The sequence below is a fragment of the Bos javanicus genome, chromosome 19 (assembly GCF_032452875.1).
Source record: "Bos javanicus breed banteng chromosome 19, ARS-OSU_banteng_1.0, whole genome shotgun sequence".
Lineage (NCBI taxonomy): Eukaryota > Metazoa > Chordata > Mammalia > Artiodactyla > Bovidae > Bos > Bos javanicus.
Genome location: NC_083886.1, coordinates 57,295,111 through 57,316,451, shown reverse-complemented (window position 1 = coordinate 57,316,451; position 21,341 = coordinate 57,295,111). Strand labels below are relative to the sequence as shown.

Sequence of the window (21,341 nt, the reverse complement as noted above, 5' to 3'; positions counted from 1 at the left end):
CTCTGTGAAAAAATATACCATCCAAATCAAGACCATAAAGCTAAGGAAGTCTAAACTTTGAAAACTTTTATTTTTGCTTTTTTTGCACTACCTAAACCCAGGGATAAAACATATGGGAAGTTTCCCAAAACCAGAAAGTACTTTTGCCTTATAGGTTAAAAATACACTCTGGAAGCACAAGCTCTACTGTTTAAGCAGCAGATTCCAAGTTGCCCAATAAAATTCAACCTCAGGATGCAGACTTCAGGCAAGGGCAAGCGTCAACCACTTGAATGCTTCTCAAGGAGCCTCACCACCACTGGACAGGGTTCCCACCATCACACATTCCACTGGCTAGGATTTCAACATCCTTCAGGAACACAATGAATCAACTGTCGGAACTGGTATGATGGACCTTCTAGGAAACCAGGTTATTTTTATTATACTGTATCAGATTCCACTTTTGGCACCTCATAAAAACTATCAATTCTCAACCCTAATTAACTCCCTGCTTTCCAATGGAACCTCTTAACCCTTAGTCTTTGAAACTAGTCCAAATTTAAATCCCACTGAACTGTATCAGAGTATAAGTATCTTTCTACAGCCACGGACTTCAAATTATACGGAATGCGTTTGACTCTGGTGGTTCTTGTGTCCATATTAACACTTCACTGGTGGCCATCACTGGCTAGGAACACTAGTTTCACACTGAAAAGGCAGCTTAGACTTAAACAGAGTTCTACACCTGTGGTCACTTGTTATAACTTACTGTATAAAGAAATCTATACTGGGAGGGGACATATGTACCCCTACAGCTATGGCTGATTCATATTGATGTTAGAAAACAAAATCCTGTAAAGCACTTATCCTTCAATTAAAAAATTAAAAATCTATAAACGTTCTTCACAAATAGGTTCAGAACAAACCCCACATTTGAGTTCTAGAATTAAATTTCCTTTCCTTGACAGATACGGGGGAGGCAGGGAAGCCTTTTAGTCGTAGGCCCACACTGCAAATATGTCATAACATTTTAAAAAAGCTTCTAGAGGGCTGTTTACATGCTTTGTAGAATTATTCTTGTAAATACTGCTTTTGTCTATCAAGTAAAACTTGAAATAAGCTAAACTTAAAAGCTTTGCATTCAAATTTAGGTTTTTGACACTTTAGTTGAATAAACAAGTTTATTTGTAAATTTAGTCAACATACATAATTGACCTAAAAACTTCAATAGAAGGATAAATTTTAAAACCACTTGGAAAGCCATCTCTATGAAGTGATTTTCCCAGAACCTATGCCACATGAACACCATTTTAACTGGCAGAGATTCCATAAGCTGAAGCTGTGTCCCTCCCCCACAGCAAGTTCACCCTAAGTTATAATACAAATCCCACAAGGAAAAAAAGTTCGGTATTGTTCCCCCTTGGTAGAGAAAAGTTCAACCTAGTTATGAGACCAATCACAACACAAAGAAAAGCTGCACTAACTACTATATTAGTAACAGATGATGCTGGTGTGAATAACTTGTATTATAGTCTAGAGCCCTTATAAATAAATCTCCCTCCCCGTTAGTGTTTGCATTATCAGCTAGAAGGTTAGTTTAACATGTGGTAGAATGAGGACTTATGCAAGGCATAACGCGCAAAGCATTTTACTACATAAACAAGTGCAGTCTACTCAGGAGAAACCCAATCGAACTCTAAATTACACACCTTAAAGACAACACTCCCCACCACATGTCAATGTAAAACATTTAATTTAAAAATGTTGACACTACAATATATAAAATAGCTATTATAAATGCACATAGTGTATTCTATAGCTGCCAGGTTTACTTTTTTTTTTTTTAAGGAAACTGTAAGTTACACTGTGGTTAAGACTTGTATCTTCACCCTTGAAAAAGCCCACATTCTATCACAGTGACGTATGGTCAGACTTAACAGCCCCAATTGTTAAACACTTGGATCAAGTCATAACCAGTTTTATTGCAAAAGGACCCTGTACACATTTATCAATTCTAGTACCTTAATAGCTACCCAACAAGTCATTAACATACAGAAACATGCATCATGAGAAGCAAGAAATATCACCCATCCCTTCTGCATATTAGCAACTTGTCACTCCTGAGCAACAGTGCTCACATCACTGAGGTCTGTGAACAGTCACTTTTCGCATTCATCCTGAGTGAAAGATGGAATGACTTAAGTACAAATGCAACATATTATAAACAATTTCTTACAAAAAAAGTCACAAATTAAACCGAAGTATTTTACAGAATTTACTACAAAACACCATAAAAACTGCCTTCACTTAAGCTCTCTCTCCCCGTATCCGGCGAGCCAACTGGATGTCTTTGGGCATGATGGTGACTCTCTTAGCGTGGATGGCACACAGATTAGTATCTTCAAACAAACCCACCAGATACGCTTCGCTAGCCTCCTGTGGAGGACAAGAGCCACACTATTAGACTCTCTCCGAGGAGGGGGCCGCGCACCAGCCCTCCCCTCCGCCCGGCCGCACACAGCCCCCGCCAGCTCACCTGCAGCGCGCCGATGGCGGCACTCTGGAACCTTAAGTCGGTTTTGAAATCCTGGGCGATCTCCCTCACCAACCTCTGGAAAGGCAGTTTCCGGATCAGAAGCTCGGTGGATTTCTGGTAACGACGGATTTCTCGAAGCGCAACAGTCCCGGGCCTGGAGCGAGCAGGAGAGCGCAAAGTGACACCGGTTACGGCAGCGCCCCGCGAGCCGCGGGAAGCTTCCCGCCCGCAGCCCCGCCGAGTCATCGTCTCCCTGTCGCGCTGCCTACCTGTAGCGATGAGGTTTTTTCACCCCGCCAGTAGAGGGGGCGCTTTTCCTGGCCGCTTTGGTGGCCAGCTGCTTGCGGGGCGCTTTCCCACCCGTTGACTTACGAGCAGTCTGCTTGGTTCGAGCCATTTTCTTTTACCTGTAGAAGACACCCGTGACTCCAGGGCCGAGGCACGCTCGCCCCCCGGGGTGCGGCGGCCCGGACGCCCGGCGCCCCAACTCTCCCGCCTCCTCGCGCCCCAAGGCGGACGGCAGATGGCCGAGGGCCGCCGCCTCCTCCCCCTCCCCTAATGACTCAGGCTGCGAGTAGCAGCAGCCTCCTCCGGGAGGGGGGGCGCGGGGAGGAGTCACTTCCCCTCCTCGACGGGCGGAGGCCCAGCTGCCCGGAACCCAGCGTCGGGACCTCTGAATCACCAGCGGGAAAAAGGCGGAGACGCGGTTCCGGAACGAAACCCCAAGGGAAAACTACCCGCCCCCACAGCCGGCGCCAACAGCCAAAGTAGCCCGCACCAGTCGGCACTTGGCTCTCAACGGCTGCGACCCGCGGTATCAGCGGCTGGCCAGGCCTCAAGTCACAGATAAAATCCATGGACACTTACCTAACGCCGAAGTTTTAGGCCGCTTCTCCGACCACCGCGCCGCCGCTGCTGCCGAAAGAGCCGCAGTAGCTGAAACACGGGAAAAGCTCCCTCCAACGAACGACCAAACCGCTCTGCGCTCTAAGCCCCCCTATGCCTCCGTTTTTATACCCACGCTTCACGCTGCGTCTCTGCGTCATAGGACCCTAATTTGCATACACCAATGACTTTTTCTATTGGTGGACACCTTCGCCGACGCGCTGACATCCCCCGACACAAAGGCCGTGCTTCGGCCCCGTTCCCTGATTGGCGGACATCTAGACCACTGATTGGCTGTTAAAGTGGCCTAACTATTGGATGAATGCAAAGAGGAATGGACGAATCAGAGTTTAGCACCAAGCAGCTCTTCTGATTGGATAAAATGGAGCTATGTTTGGATCCTTCCCTTGGTTCCAAAGCTCTACAATAGAAAGTCAATGCAAATGAATTGCACTGGTCCTTATCAGGACTGGTCCTTAATCTGGACAGTCGGGAGGGCAAGGGGCCTAACGTTATTTGCATCAAGCTAATACAATGAAGGAGAGGGCATTTTAATGAAAATTTTGCAAATATTTTCCAATGTAAAATAAAATGCATTCCCTGTGATTATTTACTTTTCATGAACATTTTGATAGGTAGTAGTGTAAATGAAAATTAGAATTCAGTAAATCATGTTATCAAGTATTTTATCAGGCATATACATTTTAACCAAAATGCAGTTCTTTTGTTTGGTGGGGTGGGGAGAGGTAAATAACAAATACAAAAACAAATGTCAATACATTATTTATAAGGACTGTTTTGCATGTCCTTAGACCATCACAAAACACTGTGATTTCAATATGCTTACAGTTAAACAAGGAGTAACTTACTAGGCAACGTATTTTTTTAAATTATGCAGTTCAACTGAACGAAATCACTACAGCCAGAATGGGAACAGTCAATTCTAAACCAGTATTTCCAAGTCCCTAAAGAATAAACAAAAGATAACTAAATTAAATATGGTCCCTTGTATTTAATGGTCTATCCTGTAATATATTACTTCTGAAAAAACATAAAAATGGTAATCCCTACCTTTGCCTACATGTCTTGAATGGATTTTAATACTTAGTTCTTCAGATGATTCAGTTATATAAAATATCAAAGCAGGCTTAAGGTTAAGACCAGCCAAACAAAGTTCAGAAAATTGAAACAAAGCCTTGGGCATTCTACTCCGCAGTTTTTACCCTGGATTCACCGAATATTTTAAATTATTTTTAAAAAGCAGAAAAATCAGGTACACATAGATTTCAACAGAGAATTATACTACATAAATACAATACCTCAAAAATTTACATATGATGTCAAGTTACCCCTCTCATCATCAAAAGTGAGAGGGAAAAAATGCACAGTTTGATTCAAAGCAGCTATGGCAAAAACATCTTTGGCCCAACCTCTAGTTCCAAATCCGTTATTTCGGCCCTCTCAATCATAACACGCATAATATGTATTTAGTTATCATATATCTATAAACTTTTATATCATAATTCAGTCAACTTTAGTTTCTTTCCTCTGCTCAAAGGTTAGGGTAGAGGAAACATTAAGTTATTTCATACCAGGTTGAGAAGAGAAACCAAGATGAAGGTTCTTGCCCTGTTCTCAGAAATTGTGTAAAGCTGAAAAACAGGGCACTGATTATATCTCAGGTAAAAGACTGTCAAGTGTCCTTGAATTTAACCAGAAAAATACACTGCCATCTTTTTTTGACTGCTCAGATGGCCTGGAGAAGGAACAGGATCCTAAATTAACACCCACTTTTGTGTTCCGAGGCTTTTCTAGGAATTCCAGAACCCTAGCTGTCTCATGCTTTCTACAGAATACAGTAGTGATCCATCCCCACCCCACACCCTCGCCCATCCCTGCCTCCAGTTTTGCTAATTATTAGAGATAAACTAAACTAGGTATGGATTTACATGCATCCCTTTAAGAATGATTAGTGGAAAGAATCTGTCCCTCTTACTTGGCAGTCTTATCACTAGGTTTTTCTTTTTCCTAACCCTAAGTGAATGCAAAGGAGCAAAAACAACACAAAAATAGGGAACAACCGAAAATGCTAATACAATCAAAACAATGCAGAATATGAGGCAGCATGTAGGTTACTGTCCTAATTCCTGTTCTGTCACGTACTTGCTGAGTAACTTTGCACAAGTTTCTTAACCTCTCTGAGTTTCGGTTTCCTCTTCTCTAAATTAAGCGGTTTGGATGATATCATCTCTCAATTCTACTAGTACACACTTACTCTGAAGCTCATGGTATACACTCATTTAAAATCTAGCACGCTGAACTGTATTTCTTCAATCAAATCACATTTGGGTATTTTGGAGAATAACCTATAAGTTGATTACTTGAATTTAACAATAGGATTAAAGCCATACACCATAATTTACACAACTTTTTTGTCCTTTCGGAATTTTTCATCTTCAAACACCCCTAGTGCTTAAACAATTGATTTGGTCTGTTTAAGAAATACGTTTCTCAACTTGGGTTTGGCTTCTGATATGAAGTTACTCGGAACAACATAAAATAGATATGTATCAATCTCAAACATGAAAAATTTCCATTCAGCCGACAGGGCTTCACTCTTAAGGTTAATCGAATGTTTCTTTAATGAGATTATCATTATTTAACATTATCTAACAAAATGTAATTAGCCTGTACAACAGGGTTTTGAGTAGATTCAACATGGAAAACAAAGTTAAATGTTAACTTTGTTAACAAAATGTTAAAATATCTGTGAAGAACTTCGCCCAACTGGCGGGAAGAGGGGAGGAGACATTTTCCCCAGTAGAAAGGCTGAGGGCCAGAGCACGAGAGTGGAGTGGGTTATAAATCGTACTCCCTACTCAAACCCAGGCCCTTCCTCTGATGCTTTTCGACACTCCTGCAACTTGCCAGTGTACCTGAGACTATGCTAGACGGAGATTAAATTCGTTCTTGGCCCCTAACGTACTGGAAACACGTTGGTCGGGCCAGGTGTCGAGTTGGGGGACTCAAGTCGTGTGGAGTTCCAGGTTTCAGGGCTGGTAAAGGTTTATGGAGCGCCCCGGTAAAGGCGCGGGAACAGAGTATTGTGTTGTATCGCTCTTCGTTGGCAAAGCTTTCTCAAGCTGACTTCCAGCAGGCCAACTTTCCTTCACGCTTGGTCCCGCCGCAGGAATGAGGATGTTGGCGGACTTCAGGTGCCTGCAGCTCCAAGGCCCACTGCTAGGGACCCGCATCAGAACAGAGCCCAAGCTGGGATAAGCACGGAGGCGAGGTAATCATTATTCTCTTGAGAGTGAAATTACACTTGGAACAGTTTCACAGCAGTCGTTAGGCCCTCCCTAGCTCTGGACCTTTTCGACCCCAAGGGCTCCAATTGCAGGCAAAGGCTCCCCTACGAACCTGGAAACGCAGTTAAGAAGTAACGCAACTGGACTGCAAGCCCCACAAACCGTCGCGGCTCTCAGCATCCGGGACACCGCCCGCAAGGCTCTCTGGGTATTGTGGTCTGTTCCTTCGGCAGCAACCCTCTGCCGGCGGTAAAATTCCAGCCGAACCTTGGACCACAACTCCCAGCAAGCCTTGCTGCCGCGCGGGGGGTCTTCACGTTCTCGTGGCGCGGCGCAGCCGCACTAGGGCCTCGGCACGGACCGCGCAGACTGAATAATAAAAGGGGAGCGGCGAAGAGGCAGGAAGACAGGACCATGTCGAAGGGCCCCGGGCCCGGCGGCTCCGCAGCTTCCTCGGCGCCCCCGGCCGCTACCGCTCAGGTGCTGCAGGCACAGCCCGAGAAACCGCAGCACTACACGTACGTAGAGCCCCCCCCCCCTGCCGCGCGCGCACGCCTGACGTCAGCGGCCAGCGTGAGTCACGCGCGCAGGGAGAGCGCGAGGCGGCCTCTCCCTCCCCCCCTTCCTCCTCCGGCCCGGCCCAGACCGGTTCCAACCTGCTGGGGCCGGTCCCAACTGCCTACAACTGCCACCAACCTTTGGTCCGGCTGAGGGGCGGGAAACCCGGTCTCCGGCGCCGATTTGGGAAGGCGGGAGCTTGGGATGCGGAGTGCACACCTCGTAGGCCGGCGCCTTTCGAGGCCTAACTGTTCCTCAGACTGTAAAAACCACAGTCCCAGGCACTTTTGGGGGCGATAAGAAGTCCAAGACGCAACCAGGATGAGTTCCTAAGCGGCCAACCTTAGACCCGCTTATGAATGGACGGTTAGCGTGAAGTCCTGTCAGGCGACCCACGTACTAGGAACCAGAGGCCTTTTGTGACCGCAAGGCCCATATGTTGTCCACGCAGGCCACTCTTGATTGAATTCACTTAGAAACAGTTGCCCTAGCCTGGGTGATGGGGTCCGAGTGGTGGCCTCAGAGGGAGCCCCAAATGCTGACTCTACAAGTCTAGTGAGATGAAAAACCTCTGCCTGAGAATCTGCTTGTATCTTAAGTGGAGGTCCCCTGTCTTCTCTTTATTTCCCTTCAGGGTACTTCTAAGCAACTACCTAGAGCTAGATGCTTTGGGAGAAAGTGAGAAAAAGAGGCAGGTCCTCCTGTCGAGTAAAATGCTGGTTTCCATCTTCCCTGAAGTTCTTTGAGTACCGGACATCCCCCTTGGGCTCCCAAGTCGTGTACAAGCCTAGAAGGATCCCCAAGTGTACCTCAGTCTTGCTAGAGATTTGGAACCTGGGGGTTGAACAACCCTTGAGGGGCACACGATAACGCGGCCTGGTGAACCAAGCTTAAGAAGCATTTGTTGGAGTAGAAATACCTAAAAGACAGGAAGAGCTGTTGTTTGTCACGGAAGTAAGACCCATTGGGAAACTTCTGGGATTAGGAATATCGATTTTAAGAAGTGTATTGGTTTATTTGTTAGAGTCTCTGTTGGTTGAAATCATTTGAAACTTTTTCTTGACTTAAGTCTGACTCACGTTAACTGTAACTTTTCTAATGTGGCGATTGGTTTGCTGGTCCGTCCTTGCTGGAGTTCTTTCTGCAATCCGGCCATTGATTTTGGTGAGATGGTCTTAGAGAATTGAGTGATCAGATGAAGGGTATGGTCCAACAGCCTGGTCTAGATTTGCACATCTGCAAACTTCATCCTATTGGAATTTATAATCTCTGGTTGCTCAGATCACGTTTTTTTTTTTTTTTTTCCCAGTAAAATGTGGATAACATTTTGAGTAATATGAATCTTGGTTTCAGCAACTTGTGTTTCTATGTTGTCATTGAGTATACTATGGAATCTGTATTAGGCTTTCTAACCATTTTGAAATTGAGAGGTGAAATGAATCAACAGCTGTGTAAATGTTAATATGAGTCTTTGTTCTCTTGATGCTAATTGTTTAAAAATTATTTATTTGGCTGCGCTGGGTCTTAGTTGGGATATGTGGGATCTAGTTCCTTGATCAGGGATGGAACCCAGGCCCCCTACAGTGAGAGCGTAGAGTCTTAGCAGCTGGACCACCAGGGAAGTCCCTGATGCTCATTGTTAAAATGAGATTTGTTTAAAATCTGCCTTTCAGCTTCTTGTGGGATAAGTACAGAGTAATCAGTCTTGGCTCTTGAAGTGGCTTAGTAAATGGACAGTAGCAGATGTAAAGCTCAGGTCTGATTGAAGGTTGGAGGTGTTACCATCTATTTTCTGTTATCTGTTCATGTGTATCTGTGTGTTTGTTTTTATCTCCGAAAATCAGAGGTAGAACTCAGTTGGTGGAAAGAGACCTCTTTCTTGATAGATTTATGGGCCTTCAGAAGCCTGGATGATTTGGAAAGCTTCATTCCCTTGTCATGAGGTCTGAGGAGCAGGAAGCATAAAGACGCTGTGCGGCACCAGTATACTTGTTGGCTCTGAACCCATTTGTTGTCCTTGGGGGTTAGAAGACAGGAACATTTTCATTTTGATTTCAGTATTTGCTATAAAATTTTGAGCTGCCCCACGTTTTTTTTATTCTCCTTCATAGCATGAATTCCTAGAATTTATTCCAATCTAAAGATGACCTTAAAAAAAATAATAAATAAAGATGACCTTATCGATTGCACTGATCCCATCATCGAATAAAGATACAGACTCCTTTTTTAATGTTTGTATTTTTTTACCTGTCAATTTTTTTTGCCTTTTAAAGCTTGCTTATACATAAATTATGTTAATTTGTGTATTTTTTTTGTACCTGATGTTATTTGAGATTATGTGATAAGCAGTAATTTTGCAATAGTTCAGAGGAGGTTTGCATTAAAATTGAACGCCACTGATCTACAGTCCATGGGTCCACAAAGAGCCCAACACAACTGAGCAACTAAGCACACACATCATAATGGCAGCGTTGGCAAATGCTTTTGAATCCATCACAAGTAAAAATTGCCTTCCTGTTGGCTTGCTTCTTGCCCTTTATTCTTATCCCACAGCCAAACTCCTAGAGTTTGAGCCCTCCTTTTTATAAACCAAGAGGATTATCATAACAGTTTGAAAGATAATTATTTTGTTGGGTGTTTTTTTAAGCTCTTGAATAATCTTACTTTAGGAGAAACAAAAAGTAATCCTTTCAGAAAATTGGTGTATTGGGCACTTGTGCTACTAGGCCTGAGGAATTCAACCCTTTTACAAAGTGGTTATATCACAATTTCCTGTGTTGTACAATTCCATGTGTCTGATTACCTCTAAGTAAAATGATAATGTGCCTGTATTAGTACTCTTCAATACAAGAACCACGTGACCTCTTGCTAGGTAATTTTTCTTTTTTTGACAGAGACTTAAGTTTAATGCAGCTTTATTTAGAACAAATCCATCTTATATTTTAGAAGAGTTTTATGAAAACAGATTGAGGAATGGGAAATTTCGGAGTAATACAAATTTAGCTAACTTTGGGCTTTTTTACTACATAATTAATATTGTTAAAACTGTATAGTTGAAAGGTCAACAAAAAAATTTACCATTTGGGATTTGGCAAGTCCTTGATTTTGGGAATTCCCGGGTAGTCCAATGGTTAGACCTTGGCACGTTCACTGCTGTGGCCTGGGTTCAGTCCCTGGTCAGGGAACTAAGATTCTGCAGCTTAGCCAAAAAAAAAAATTCAATTTTTGACCTCATTATTTTGATCCCATAAGCAGATATAAACCTCAAAAACATCATTTTTGGATTCTTTTAGTTGGAAGTTGATTCTCAGACTTCTTAATGCTCTGTATTAAAAGAAAGTGAAATTCTAGTTTATTAAAGGTTTCTTGGAGCTTTCTGACCACTGGGTGATCTCTTACAGAAAGACAGAGATAAACGCTTTATAGCCTCATCTAGCCAGTTGTCATTTTAATTGAGGACTGTTTCCTGGGTGTCTTTAAACAAGAATAATGTAGCAGTACTTCCATAGATAAATGATTTTGAGGGAAATTTGTTAGTGTATGCATTATGTAAATCTCATGAGCTTAGCTTGATTGCATCTGACTGTGTTTTGGAAAATCCAGGCAATGAACAGTATTTAAGTCATTATTGCAAATTGCAGTAACATTGTAAATACATTACTCTAGAGCACAACTTGTTGCACAGTGGAAGTCAGTGGAAGCATTCCTTAGCAGCCTCAGCAGGAATGAGTTAAATTACCAATAAACATTTCTGGATCTTGTTTGCTCATTTATCAAGGAGAGCTAATTCCTTGCAGGACAAAGTTGAGAGCTCACTGTGGCCTTCAGGCAAGCCTACAAAATCCCCATTAATAAGTGTTAAGTGCCCATGCTAAGGATAGCCTTAAATTTAGCGTCTAGTTGATATTTGCTATCATCTAAATTAATGATTAAAGTGAAAATTTCCTTAATGGTTAAGTTCTTTTGTTTTAATCCAACCATGTTAGATACTAAAGAAGGCTTCCCCACCATCCATATGCATCTGCTTTGACTGGTGGTTTCTCTCAACCTACAAAGACTGTGGCTTATTGGTGAGGGCAGCCAGACAACTCTGAGAGCAACTTAGAGAAATCCATCTTGAGCTCCTTCTCTGGAAATAGCACCCCAGATAAGTGCCCCAAAGCAAGACACCCTCGTGGACCTACTTCCTCCCGCTTTCAGCACATTGATGCCTGAAGGTGAGGTCTCCTTCCTGTGTGTCTTAGGAGCTATTAAGCTCACTTAGGTAATGAGAATCCTGCAACAGCCTGAGCACCACTCACCTGCAGGCTTTCCTACCAGACCTTTGCCTAAAGATTGTTTTTCTCCTTAGGAAAGATGCTAGGTCAAAAGCTTGGTAAAAGTCAGGTTGCATTTCAAGCTCCATTACTTTAATTAGAGGACTGGTCTAGAGATTATTTTCCCAAATGGGGATGATATTTGCTTAATGATTAAGTTTTTCATTTTGTTTTGTTTTGTTTTTGATCCAGCTGTTCTTGGTACTAAAGGAGGTTTTCCCACATACGCATCTTCTGTATTTTGCAATTACAACTGTGGACAGTTATGGCTAATCCTAGTAGATTGTCTTCCCTCTTTTAACATCTTGGATGAATTTTGGGGCACACTGATGTGTTATGTGAAGATGGATGTTGAATGTAAGTTTCTTGTTATTCTTAGCCAATATATGAAAAGTACAGTTAGTCTGATTGCTAAAAATGTCAAGGATTTGTGACCAGTATCCTTCTGGACAGTGTAGTTTTCTTGTTTTCTTACCATATAGATTCTCTCTAGAGTTACCCCAGCCAGCCACCTTAAATACCTGCATGGGCAACAGAGAGATCTGTGGAGAAAGTTTGGGTAAAGTCAGTGCTTATGAACATAGGTATGGGGTTTATTTGCGGGGGTGGGAGTGTTCTGGAATCAGACCATGTTGATGGTTATACTAAAAACCACTGAAATGCATACTTTAAAATGGTGACTTTTTATGGCGTATAAGTTACTTCTCAGTTTTTTTTTTTTTTTTTAAGGATTTTTAAAATCAGTATATATGAGTCTCTCCTACTTAAGAGACCTTAGACACATGGCCTGTCAGGGCTTGGTAGTATCATTCAGCATGGGAGAGCCCACAGTTTTCAAAAAGCTCCTTGGCACCCTTCTCCCAGCCTTCTCAATGGCTTCATCTCCATATATCCATACTAGGCAAATGCCTCCATGTTGTAAGTCTATGGAGATTCTTTTAAGAAGTGAATTTGGGATTCTAGTTGTTTGTAGTTGTACTTTAAATTGTCTCTGAATTGATAACCATTATATAGAACAAGCACACTTTTCCCAATAGCTTCGTAAAATGAATTGTGTTTATTTAGTGGGGTGGGTGGGAGGTAGAAGAGGTTGCTGTTCTGCTAAAATGAACTGATTCTGTTCATCAGGTGTTGTGATAATTGTTTTAATGATCACATGGGCATTTCTGTAAGGACAGGCCGTGTGTTTCAGGCATTTAAAATGATATCAATGGCTATAATACTTTTAATTCAAATAATCACAATTAACTTTTAATTTCTTTATAAAATCCCTCAACTTTCACCCCTTTTTTTCTTTGCCAGTGTGTAGAATTTGACAGCAGTTTCAAGAGCTGATGAGGAAGAGAAGATGGAAAGGAGTCTAGCGACTTAAAAATCTCATAGCGTTTTCTGTGAGGTGACCTTTTTCCTGTTGGTGGCTCAGTTTATTTAGAAAACAAAGATATTAAGCCTGTGATAGTATTATCATGTCATATCTGAACTTACTAAAATATTCCCTCCCTTTCCTTATTCTTTATATCACAGTTTGCTTTTTGTGTTCATAAGTTGACTTCATAAGTTTGTTTCCCATTAGTATTTGAAACATCTTATGGCCACCATGAGTCCTAACAGAATGACTTCTTGTGAGAAGCCGATGGGTGTTCCCACCTTCCTGTGATATTTTGGTCTATTCACAAAACTACTGCCATTGAAGAGAGATAGTTAATGCTTTAGGAAGGAAGAGGTTGATAAAACTTTGGTGTGGTGTGTTATGACTTGCAAGTTTTTAAGCAGTGGTTTTTATATCTTAAGCTTGTATTCATTTTGGTAAGAGCATTATTCTTTTTATTTTACTTTTACTGCTAAGAAGTGCCAAGCATCTGGTAGTTCAGGATTTGTGTTAAGTCAAACATAACCTAAATTAGACTCCTCTGGTGGTCCAGTGATTAAGACTCCATGTTTCTAACGAAGCGGGTGTGGGTTCCGTCCCTGGTTGGGGAACTAAGATTCCATGAGCCGCATGGTGCAGCCAACAAACAGAACAACAAAAACCCCACATAAATTAGAAGCGTACACTTGTGTTTTCTTAGTTAAAACCAAATCAAACAGATTTTTACTATTGAACTAAGTGTTTTATAATGAATACACAAGATGGATATTATATACCCGGTAGGGTATGCTGAAGCTAACGTTTCTGTTTTTGTTTTATGGTATTGTGATTATGGCCTGTCAAAAACTCCCTGACGTATTTTCAGCAGCTTCTAGAGAGTTGCTTATACTTACTTGCTGCTGCTGTTTTTCCTGTAGCTCAGTGAAGAAAAGCACAGTTAACATCCACGTGGTGTTGAAGAGTAGGACACCAAGACCAGCCTGCCTTGAGTTGCAAGGCCACTCTGCCGCTTACAGCTGTGGGAGCCTGGGCAAGTGACTTCCCTAGTGCGTCAGTCTCCTGACGATACTGGTAGTACCTGTGCCAAGGGCTTGTTGTGAGGATTCCGTGAGTTAATGTATATTAAGTGCTGAAAACCACGCCTGGCATTTAGCACGATGAAAGTACTGTTCTTACTCAGTATCTGAACAATGCCCAGGTTACTGCTTTCAGTAGCATTGCTGTCTCCTTCAACAGCTTGAGCCTGTGTTGTCTTCAGAGCATACTCCTCTCTTCTGTATCCATTGGAATTTTACTTCAGTCACAGTTCTTACAGCCTTCGTCAGCCTGGTTATATCTTACATGATGAATTTGTTCTAAACAGATCTACTCTTTGAGGGATACAGACTTTGTTGTACAGAAAACAGTGTTCAAAATAACACATCAGTTCAGACTTTGTACTAAATTAGCTCATCAAATTGGAAGCTCTTCAGGCCAGTCATACACAAGAAGACTTTGAATCAAAACAGGGTGTTATCTAATTTAGAGAAGAATAAACCAGAGTATTCAACAGTCCTCACATATTCTCCAGAATCAATGATATGAGCCACTGATTACATGAACTTGCTTCAGTTTTACCCGTTGCAAGATCCTAGAAAGAGGGAACCAGGTACACCATCTGGTACTGTTCATGGTTCGTGTTCATTCTTGGGGCCGGGACAGTTCACAGGTGTCAGCTCTTTCCCAGTGAAGAATGGGCTGAATTCATTGGCAATGCGTGACTCCCCACCTTAAATTCTTGCTTGCTAAAATGCCTGTTGTACCGTGGGTCTCTGTGTATGTATCTCTGTTAGGATAGTTTCACTATATCTCTGAGGTTGCTACTGGCCCTAAAGTGTTTGGCTAAAACCTAGTTATAGAATCGAAGCCTGTCTTAAAGATTTAGACATACACAGAAATTCACTAGATGCTTATTTTGTTTGCCTGAAAAATACTCTTTGAACTTGCTTTTTCTGTCAGAAAGAATGTTCTACACCAGGATCACATCAGAAGATAGCACTTTACCAGAATTTATCAGCGTTTTATCCAAATATTTACCAGTTACGAATTTTAGCTCTTATTTATTTATTTATTTTTTTAATTTTGGCTGCTCTGGGTCTTCATGTGGCCTGCTGGCTCACTAGTTGTGGCATGTAGGCTAAGTTGTCCCGTTGGCACGTGGAATCTTAGTTTCCTCACCAGGATCAAACCTGTGTCCCCTGCTTTGGGAGGTAGATGCTTAACCCCTGGACCACAAGGGAAGTCCCTGGTGCAGTTTTTTTTAAAACCTTTTTTTTTCGTGCTGCTGCTGCTAAGTCACTTCAGTCGTGTCCGACTCTGTGCGACCCCAGAGACGGCAGCCCACCAGGCTCCCCTGTCCCTGGGATTCTCCAGGCAAGAACACTGGAGTGGGAGGGGGTGGCAAATCCTACTGGTGTGGTCATTGTTATACTGTTGTATGGTTTCTGGATTATGTTGGGTGTGAAACAGAATGTGTTTGTAGATCTTTATAAACGTCGAATCTAGAACTGCTAATAGTTTACCTAACATTTTTCAAAAATGAGGGAAGATTTCTTCGCAAATTGTAAGAAATACTTACACACACACAGATAAATAATTTAGGATTCTTAATGTACTGCTTATCTGCTGTTATAATATTCTTGAAATTAAGGATTTTATTCTCAAACTTAAAAAGGAAGAATCTTTGGTAAACCATGAAGTATGAGTTCTGTAACCAAATTTCTTTATAGGAATTATATATGAGAGAAAAAAAAAGTAGCCAGTAAGGTTAATATGAATATGGAAAACAGTAGATTATATTAGTAGATAAGTGTCATTTGAACCTTTGAACACTACAATAATGAGTTTTTGCCGGGGTTGGTGAGGAGGGGGCTTGTTTGTTTTTCCTTTTCCTAGTTTCGGAATCCTGTCATGTTATGACTAGGTCTCAACAGGGAATTTTTAAGAACAGATTTGTTTGTTGGATTTTAAGATTTCTTTTTCCATGATAAAGCTTGTATATTGCCTGAAACAGACAAAAGTCAGATTTTATAAGACTAGCTGTAATAAAGATGAACAGTGGTGACTTATTAGGGACATGGGTACATCTGTCATTTTGCCAGATCTCTGTGGCCCCCGTTGGGAGGCTTAGGAGCAGTGACCACTGACTGGCTAGGAGAACAGCCGTGCTCCCAGGAGCAGGGCCCACGACCTCCAGGCTGCGAGGCGTCCAGGGTGGGCTGCTTCTGTTGGCTCAGTCTGTTGTCTCCTTTTTGTTGGGCTCATAGATTGCGGTTCACTGTGCACGTTGGGACTCCTGAGCCCACCTAGTGTTGCCGCACCATCTCTTCTGTTGCTTCTCCAGAGGCCATCATTGTCTTGCCCGTGTGCCTTTTTGTTCGGATCTGACTGTCCTACATGTGAATCCACTAAGATACGTATCAGAAGCAGGATGACGTTTTAGGAGTCATTCATTTTACAAAAAAGTTTACCACAGTTGACTTTTAACTTAACTCTTCTGACTTATTAGCAACATATATCTTTTATTTAATTTTGGATCAGATAGGATTCCCTGTCAAGTTGTCAGTAAAATTGTAGACTTCTTTCCTAACAAGTTCTTTATCTTAAACATCAAGTTACGGTAAAGAAAAGTCATGATAACCACTAAAATCAACTATTAATACTGGATGTATTTTTCTTTTCCAGTTTTTCTTTCTGTATATAGTTTAGCTAGTTGTCTGGTTATATTTATGTATTTTTTTCTTTCACTTAACATATCTCTGTTTATCTTTGCACATTCCCAGCAACAACTACAGAGCAGGCCATCCCACTGGTTGCTTTTCTAGTCTGCTTGTAAGGCTGAAGATCTTAAATTTAGCGTTGAATGTGAGAAGCATGGCCGTGCAGACACTGTGGGGAAGGTAGCTAGAGAAGTTACTGGTTTCTTAATCACCAGGAGAAACATCTAAGTTGCCTCTCAGTGTTTCGCTAGGTTAGTGCACAGCTTCTGTGGACCAGGCTTATACCATTTGGGATGCTTTAATGTTTTTGCTTTTTCTTGGACAAACGTGTCTTGAACACCTGCTGCAAGCTGGCTTTGTGCAAGGGTACAAAGATGAGCAAACGTGGCTGTGTACAGAGCAGTTGAAATGCTCTATGGTGGGGCCATACCAGCCGGGTTCAAACAGTGTGGTGGAAGCACAGAGGAGGAGGCCATTAACACCCCTGGGCAGGGCAGGAAACTTTCCTGCAGAGCGAGGCACAGCGCAGAGGGGACCTGGAGGCAGGAGCAGCACAGCCGAAAGCATGGAGAGGAACCGTGAGGGGCGGCTGCGGTGTGCTGCGGAGCACCCAGCCCTCGACCGCGGGCGGGACCTGCGGCTCTGGGCCAGACCCACCCAGCTGCCTGCTGGTGTGCGGCGGGTGAGCCGAGAGCAGGTTTTACATTTTTAGTGGTCGAAAAAGAATAATATCTTGTGACACATGAAAATTACATGAAATTTAATTTTCAGCATCCGTAAATAAAGCTTTATTGGGACACGCTCTCATTGGCTTACATATCGTCTATGGCCACGTTTGCAGTTTAACCACCGAGTTCAGTAGTTTTGATGGAGACCAGGCAGTTGCTCTGCATTCACACATGTGGTGCAAACGGCTCTGAATTGCTGCGCCGTGCACCAGAAATCACGGTGACGTGGTTACAACTCGACAGTGTTTCTAGCGCCACAGTGTTTTGTTTTATTCTTCATCACCAGTGCCTGACTATCATGTCAGAACGAGAGGAGGGGGAAAATGGACTTGAAATACCGTGTTTTTAGGGCACAGTGGAGTGGATTTTCTTGTCCCTGAATTAGTTGGCCGAGCTATCTGTAATTAAAAAGCTGTGCTCAAGGAGTCCATCAGCACTACCAGACTACACAGTTGTCACAATATTCCCAACTCACAGGAAGGCAACTGTCAGAAAAATTAAATTTTTAAAGAGACTATTTTGTTACAGCGGTATTTCTTCACAAAAATGAAAATGAGGCTACAACGGAAAATGAGGCCTCATTTGTTAACCAGGCAAGGGAAGCCATACTGATATTGAATTAATTAAATTGCATTTGATGCAGGAACTGAAGAAATATGTCCAGAGCATTTGTTTAAAAGAGTGTTAGCCGTTCAGCAAGAACAATTTCTCAAAATGCTGAGGTCAATGGGAGCAACATCAATAGTCAATTAAAAACAAGGCAGATGATTTTGTGTAGTTTTTCTTGGCTCTTGATGAGTCAACAGAAGCTGTTTAGTTGTTTTATTCATGGAGTCAGTGCCATGTGTGAAGTGACTAAAGAAGTAGGCTCTTTGAATAGTCTACTTAAAACAGCTGCAGCTGAGAATATTTTCAAAAAAGACAAGAAAATACTAATTCAGTACAACATGAAGTATAATCAGTTAATATCTGTCACAACACATGATGGTAGGAATATGTGCAGAGTAGAAAATGATGTAATCTGTCATGAGCGATTGCAGTGCTAGGATCAGTGATGAATTTCACTCCCTCTTGTGGGATTTAACCATCCTCAGTTCCATGAATTTTTATCAGAAATAAAAGCTGAGTATTCTGACATGCCCCACTGCACCACCATTCGATAGCTTAGTAGTGGTGAGATTCTCTTGTTGTTTTTTGAATTGAGGGCCGAGATTGAAAGTTTTCTGAAAGAACAACCATTTTCAGCCACTATTCCTGAACGCTGAATGGCTTTGGAAATTAGCTTTTGCTGCAGACTTGATTTTTCTTAATTCATTCTAAAATTACAAGGAAAAACATCACTTATATGCAAACTTTACATTGCATTAAAGTCATTTTGACAACTAATATTTGAATCATAAGTCAAGATGCCTTATACACTTTCTCTGCTGCTAAAAGTTAAAGGTGAGACCTCTATTCCTACACAGATTTACCATGGATATAATTGCTGAACACAAATTACTGTTTGAAAAGTGACTTTGCATCTCGATAGGAATACAAAGGAAATTTCCATATTTCAAAATATTTGCAAATAAGAAGTTTATACCAAACCTTCAGATAAAAGTGATTAAGAGAAAAGTATCAGGGCACTAATACAATTCTATAAATGTCTTCCAAAACTAATATATGCTCAGTTAAAGTCATGCTTGTAGAATGATAACCGCATTTGGCAGGACCTATCTATGTGAACAGACATTTCCAAAAGTGAAATCGGTCAAATCCTGTTACAGAGTCAGTATTAACAGATGAACATTTGTAACCAAGTTTTGATGCAGGGGACCCCCAACTTTGCAAATGTTATACTTGCCTCCCAAGCCCGTTCTTATTAGTAGACCTGTATTACCAAAAATTGTGGCCAGTTATTTATCTTCCAACAATAAAAATTTGTGGAAATTTGTTTTTTCTCTTGTTATGTAAGTACCTACATAGTATCCTCAGTTTGGGCTCTTAGCCCTCAAAGTCTAAACTACTTACTGTATGGTCCTTGGCAGAAAAGTTTGCTGACCCTGCTGTGGAGGTCAGCCTGCTGGTGGGGGGAGTGGGTCCCTGGCTGCAGGGGTGGCAGAGTGAGGCCATGCCAAACGCTCTTCTTGGAGCAGTGGGGAGCTAGATACGGATCGAGACACCAGCTGCTGCTCGCCTGTTGCCTCCAAATTTACACAGTTTTTCTAACAGTCATCTCTAGTATTTTTCTGTTTATCCAGATTCTCCTCACACTCCTCCCCAGAAGAGTAAAAAACCTAAATGGATAAAGCTATTAAATGAGACAGCTTGGAATAGGATTTAGTTGGAATTCCCTGGCAGTAGGACTCTTCTTTAAAGCACTGCCGAGGGTGCGGGTTTCATCCCTGGTCCTTGGAGCTGAGATCCCGCAAGCTGCACTGTGTGACCAAAAATAATAAACTAAGAAAAAGTTTAGCTGGAAATTGAGCTGGTAGCAGTTAGCACTTCTTTTCACACCTACTTAAGAGTGATGTAATTTACTGAATTTATTGTTAATCCCTTACCTGTTATCACTGTTGGGTTATTGGGCCAAGTGAGTGAATTTAGATATCAAGTAGGCAGATTTTTGTCATTTTTTTTAGAACTTTGGAAAATAAAAATAATCCAGTAAATATTAAAAGTATTATTTGATTTTTTAAAAAAGATATTTGCATGTATTTGATTTTTAAAGTTTTTAGGGAAAAGTATTAGTTTTATAAAGCAATTTAGTAACTTGATACCTATGATTATATTTGTGTAAAAATACTGGGAGAAGATTTACCAGAAGTCTAGCAGTATTTGTGGTGGAACTTAGGATAATTTTGCCTTTTCTGCATTTAAAATTTATAAGTGGACATGTTACTTTCACAATGATCTTTTACTTTTATAAGTAAACCATTTAGAGGATAACTAATATGATATCCTAAAAAGGAATGAGCGATGGCTTTGATTGAAAGTCAGCCCCCGGTGGGACAGGCATGCAGGCACTGCTCCTCAGTTAAGGCGAGCCGCTGACCGGCTGTGGTGTCCCTCTAACCTTCCTTGATGCTTCTGCTGGGCGAAGGTGTGGCTGTCTCCATCAGCTCTTATTTACTCAGGGCCTGGGTGGTTTCTTTTTTTCTTTTTCCTTGGTGGTTTCTCAACTCATCCTGGCCACAGTGGGTCACCGAGGCCTTGCAGTTTGCAGCTAGTCTGTGTTCATGGACGTTTATCCTTGAGTGGGGTGCTCCCAGGAGGTGGTGTGGGAAGAATTGAGCTCTGTGGCCCTGTGCATCCCTCAGATCTTGGAGTGGGGCCAGGGTGGCTGGTGAGTCTTCTCTCCTAAGGGAGGATTCCAGGACAACTTGGTTTTCCTGAGAGCTGCTTGAATTGAAGAGAAACCTTTATAAAATAGAAAGATGGGTTGGAGCTTAAAGGAGAAAATTGTGCATTTCTTCTGAAAATTTGTTTCATTTCAATCCATGAAAGAGTGATTTCTGAGTGGGTTTCTCTTTGCTGTCTGGGCACTGCATTGCCAGTTAGCACAAGGTTGGAGGGGAGCTGGGAAGTTCTCACTAAACAGTTTGGTTCCCAGGTGGTGGATGGTGTGGTTCTGTTAGCAGAAACTTAGAAATTTTTCTCATTAATTACTGTGGATTGAGAGCGGGTACTCTGCCTGCCTGGGTTTGGTCATTTGGCCCCTTCTCTCACAAGAGGCTTTTATGCAGGACAGTCTGCCCTATCCCCTGAGTTACAAATTTCCTGCACTGTGATCCTTTTCACAGGGAAATAAATAGTTTCGGCTTCTAGCTCTCAATGTCTGCCTGCTGGAGGCATCATAAAACTCTTGGTATTGCTTTGTCGACTTTGCCCCTTGTGCAACTTTTTATTTCTTGTTATATTC

General features: G+C 42.0%; 2 protein-coding genes and 1 long non-coding RNA gene across 5 annotated transcripts in view; 2 read left to right on the top strand and 1 right to left on the bottom strand.

The window, feature by feature from the left end:
- Nucleotides 1-51: 51 nt before the first annotated feature.
- Nucleotides 52-3,514, bottom strand: LOC133232868 (histone H3.3A). Its single transcript, XM_061392817.1, has 4 exons — nt 3,383-3,514; nt 2,785-2,922; nt 2,516-2,669; nt 52-2,415 (listed from the first exon to the last, which is right to left on the bottom strand). The coding sequence occupies exons 2-4, from the start codon at nt 2,910-2,912 to the stop codon at nt 2,287-2,289; spliced, it is 411 nt and encodes a 136-aa protein (XP_061248801.1). The 5' UTR covers nt 2,913-2,922; nt 3,383-3,514; the 3' UTR covers nt 52-2,286.
- Nucleotides 3,515-6,862: 3,348 nt separating this feature from the next.
- Nucleotides 6,863-21,341, top strand: part of UNK (unk zinc finger) — a 32,417-nt gene continuing 17,938 nt past the window's right edge. For 2 of the 3 annotated variants that reach the window (XM_061392811.1, XM_061392812.1), the window contains exon 1: nt 7,029-7,226. In XM_061392811.1, the coding sequence (XP_061248795.1) occupies nt 7,123-7,226 (104 nt within the window). In that variant the 5' untranslated portion in view covers nt 7,029-7,122. Of the gene's footprint in view, nt 7,227-21,341 lie in introns of all 3 variants that reach the window. The other variant, XM_061392813.1, reaches the window with a different exon arrangement.
- On the top strand, nt 7,237-19,373 carry LOC133232869 (uncharacterized). The gene is made up of 2 exons (XR_009731496.1): nt 7,237-11,939; nt 12,885-19,373. It is a non-coding gene; the product is annotated as an uncharacterized LOC133232869 (long non-coding RNA).

Coding starts and splice junctions, on each gene's coding strand:
- LOC133232868 (XM_061392817.1), bottom strand. CDS start 2,912: ATGGCTCGAACCAAGCAGACTGCTCGTAAGTCAACGGGTGGGAAAGCG. Junction 2,670..2,784: donor AAAAAACCTCATCGCTACAG/GTAGGCAGCGCG, acceptor TGCTCGCTCCAG/GCCCGGGACTGTTGCGCTTC. Junction 2,416..2,515: donor CCGCCATCGGCGCGCTGCAG/GTGAGCTGGCGG, acceptor TGTCCTCCACAG/GAGGCTAGCGAAGCGTATCT.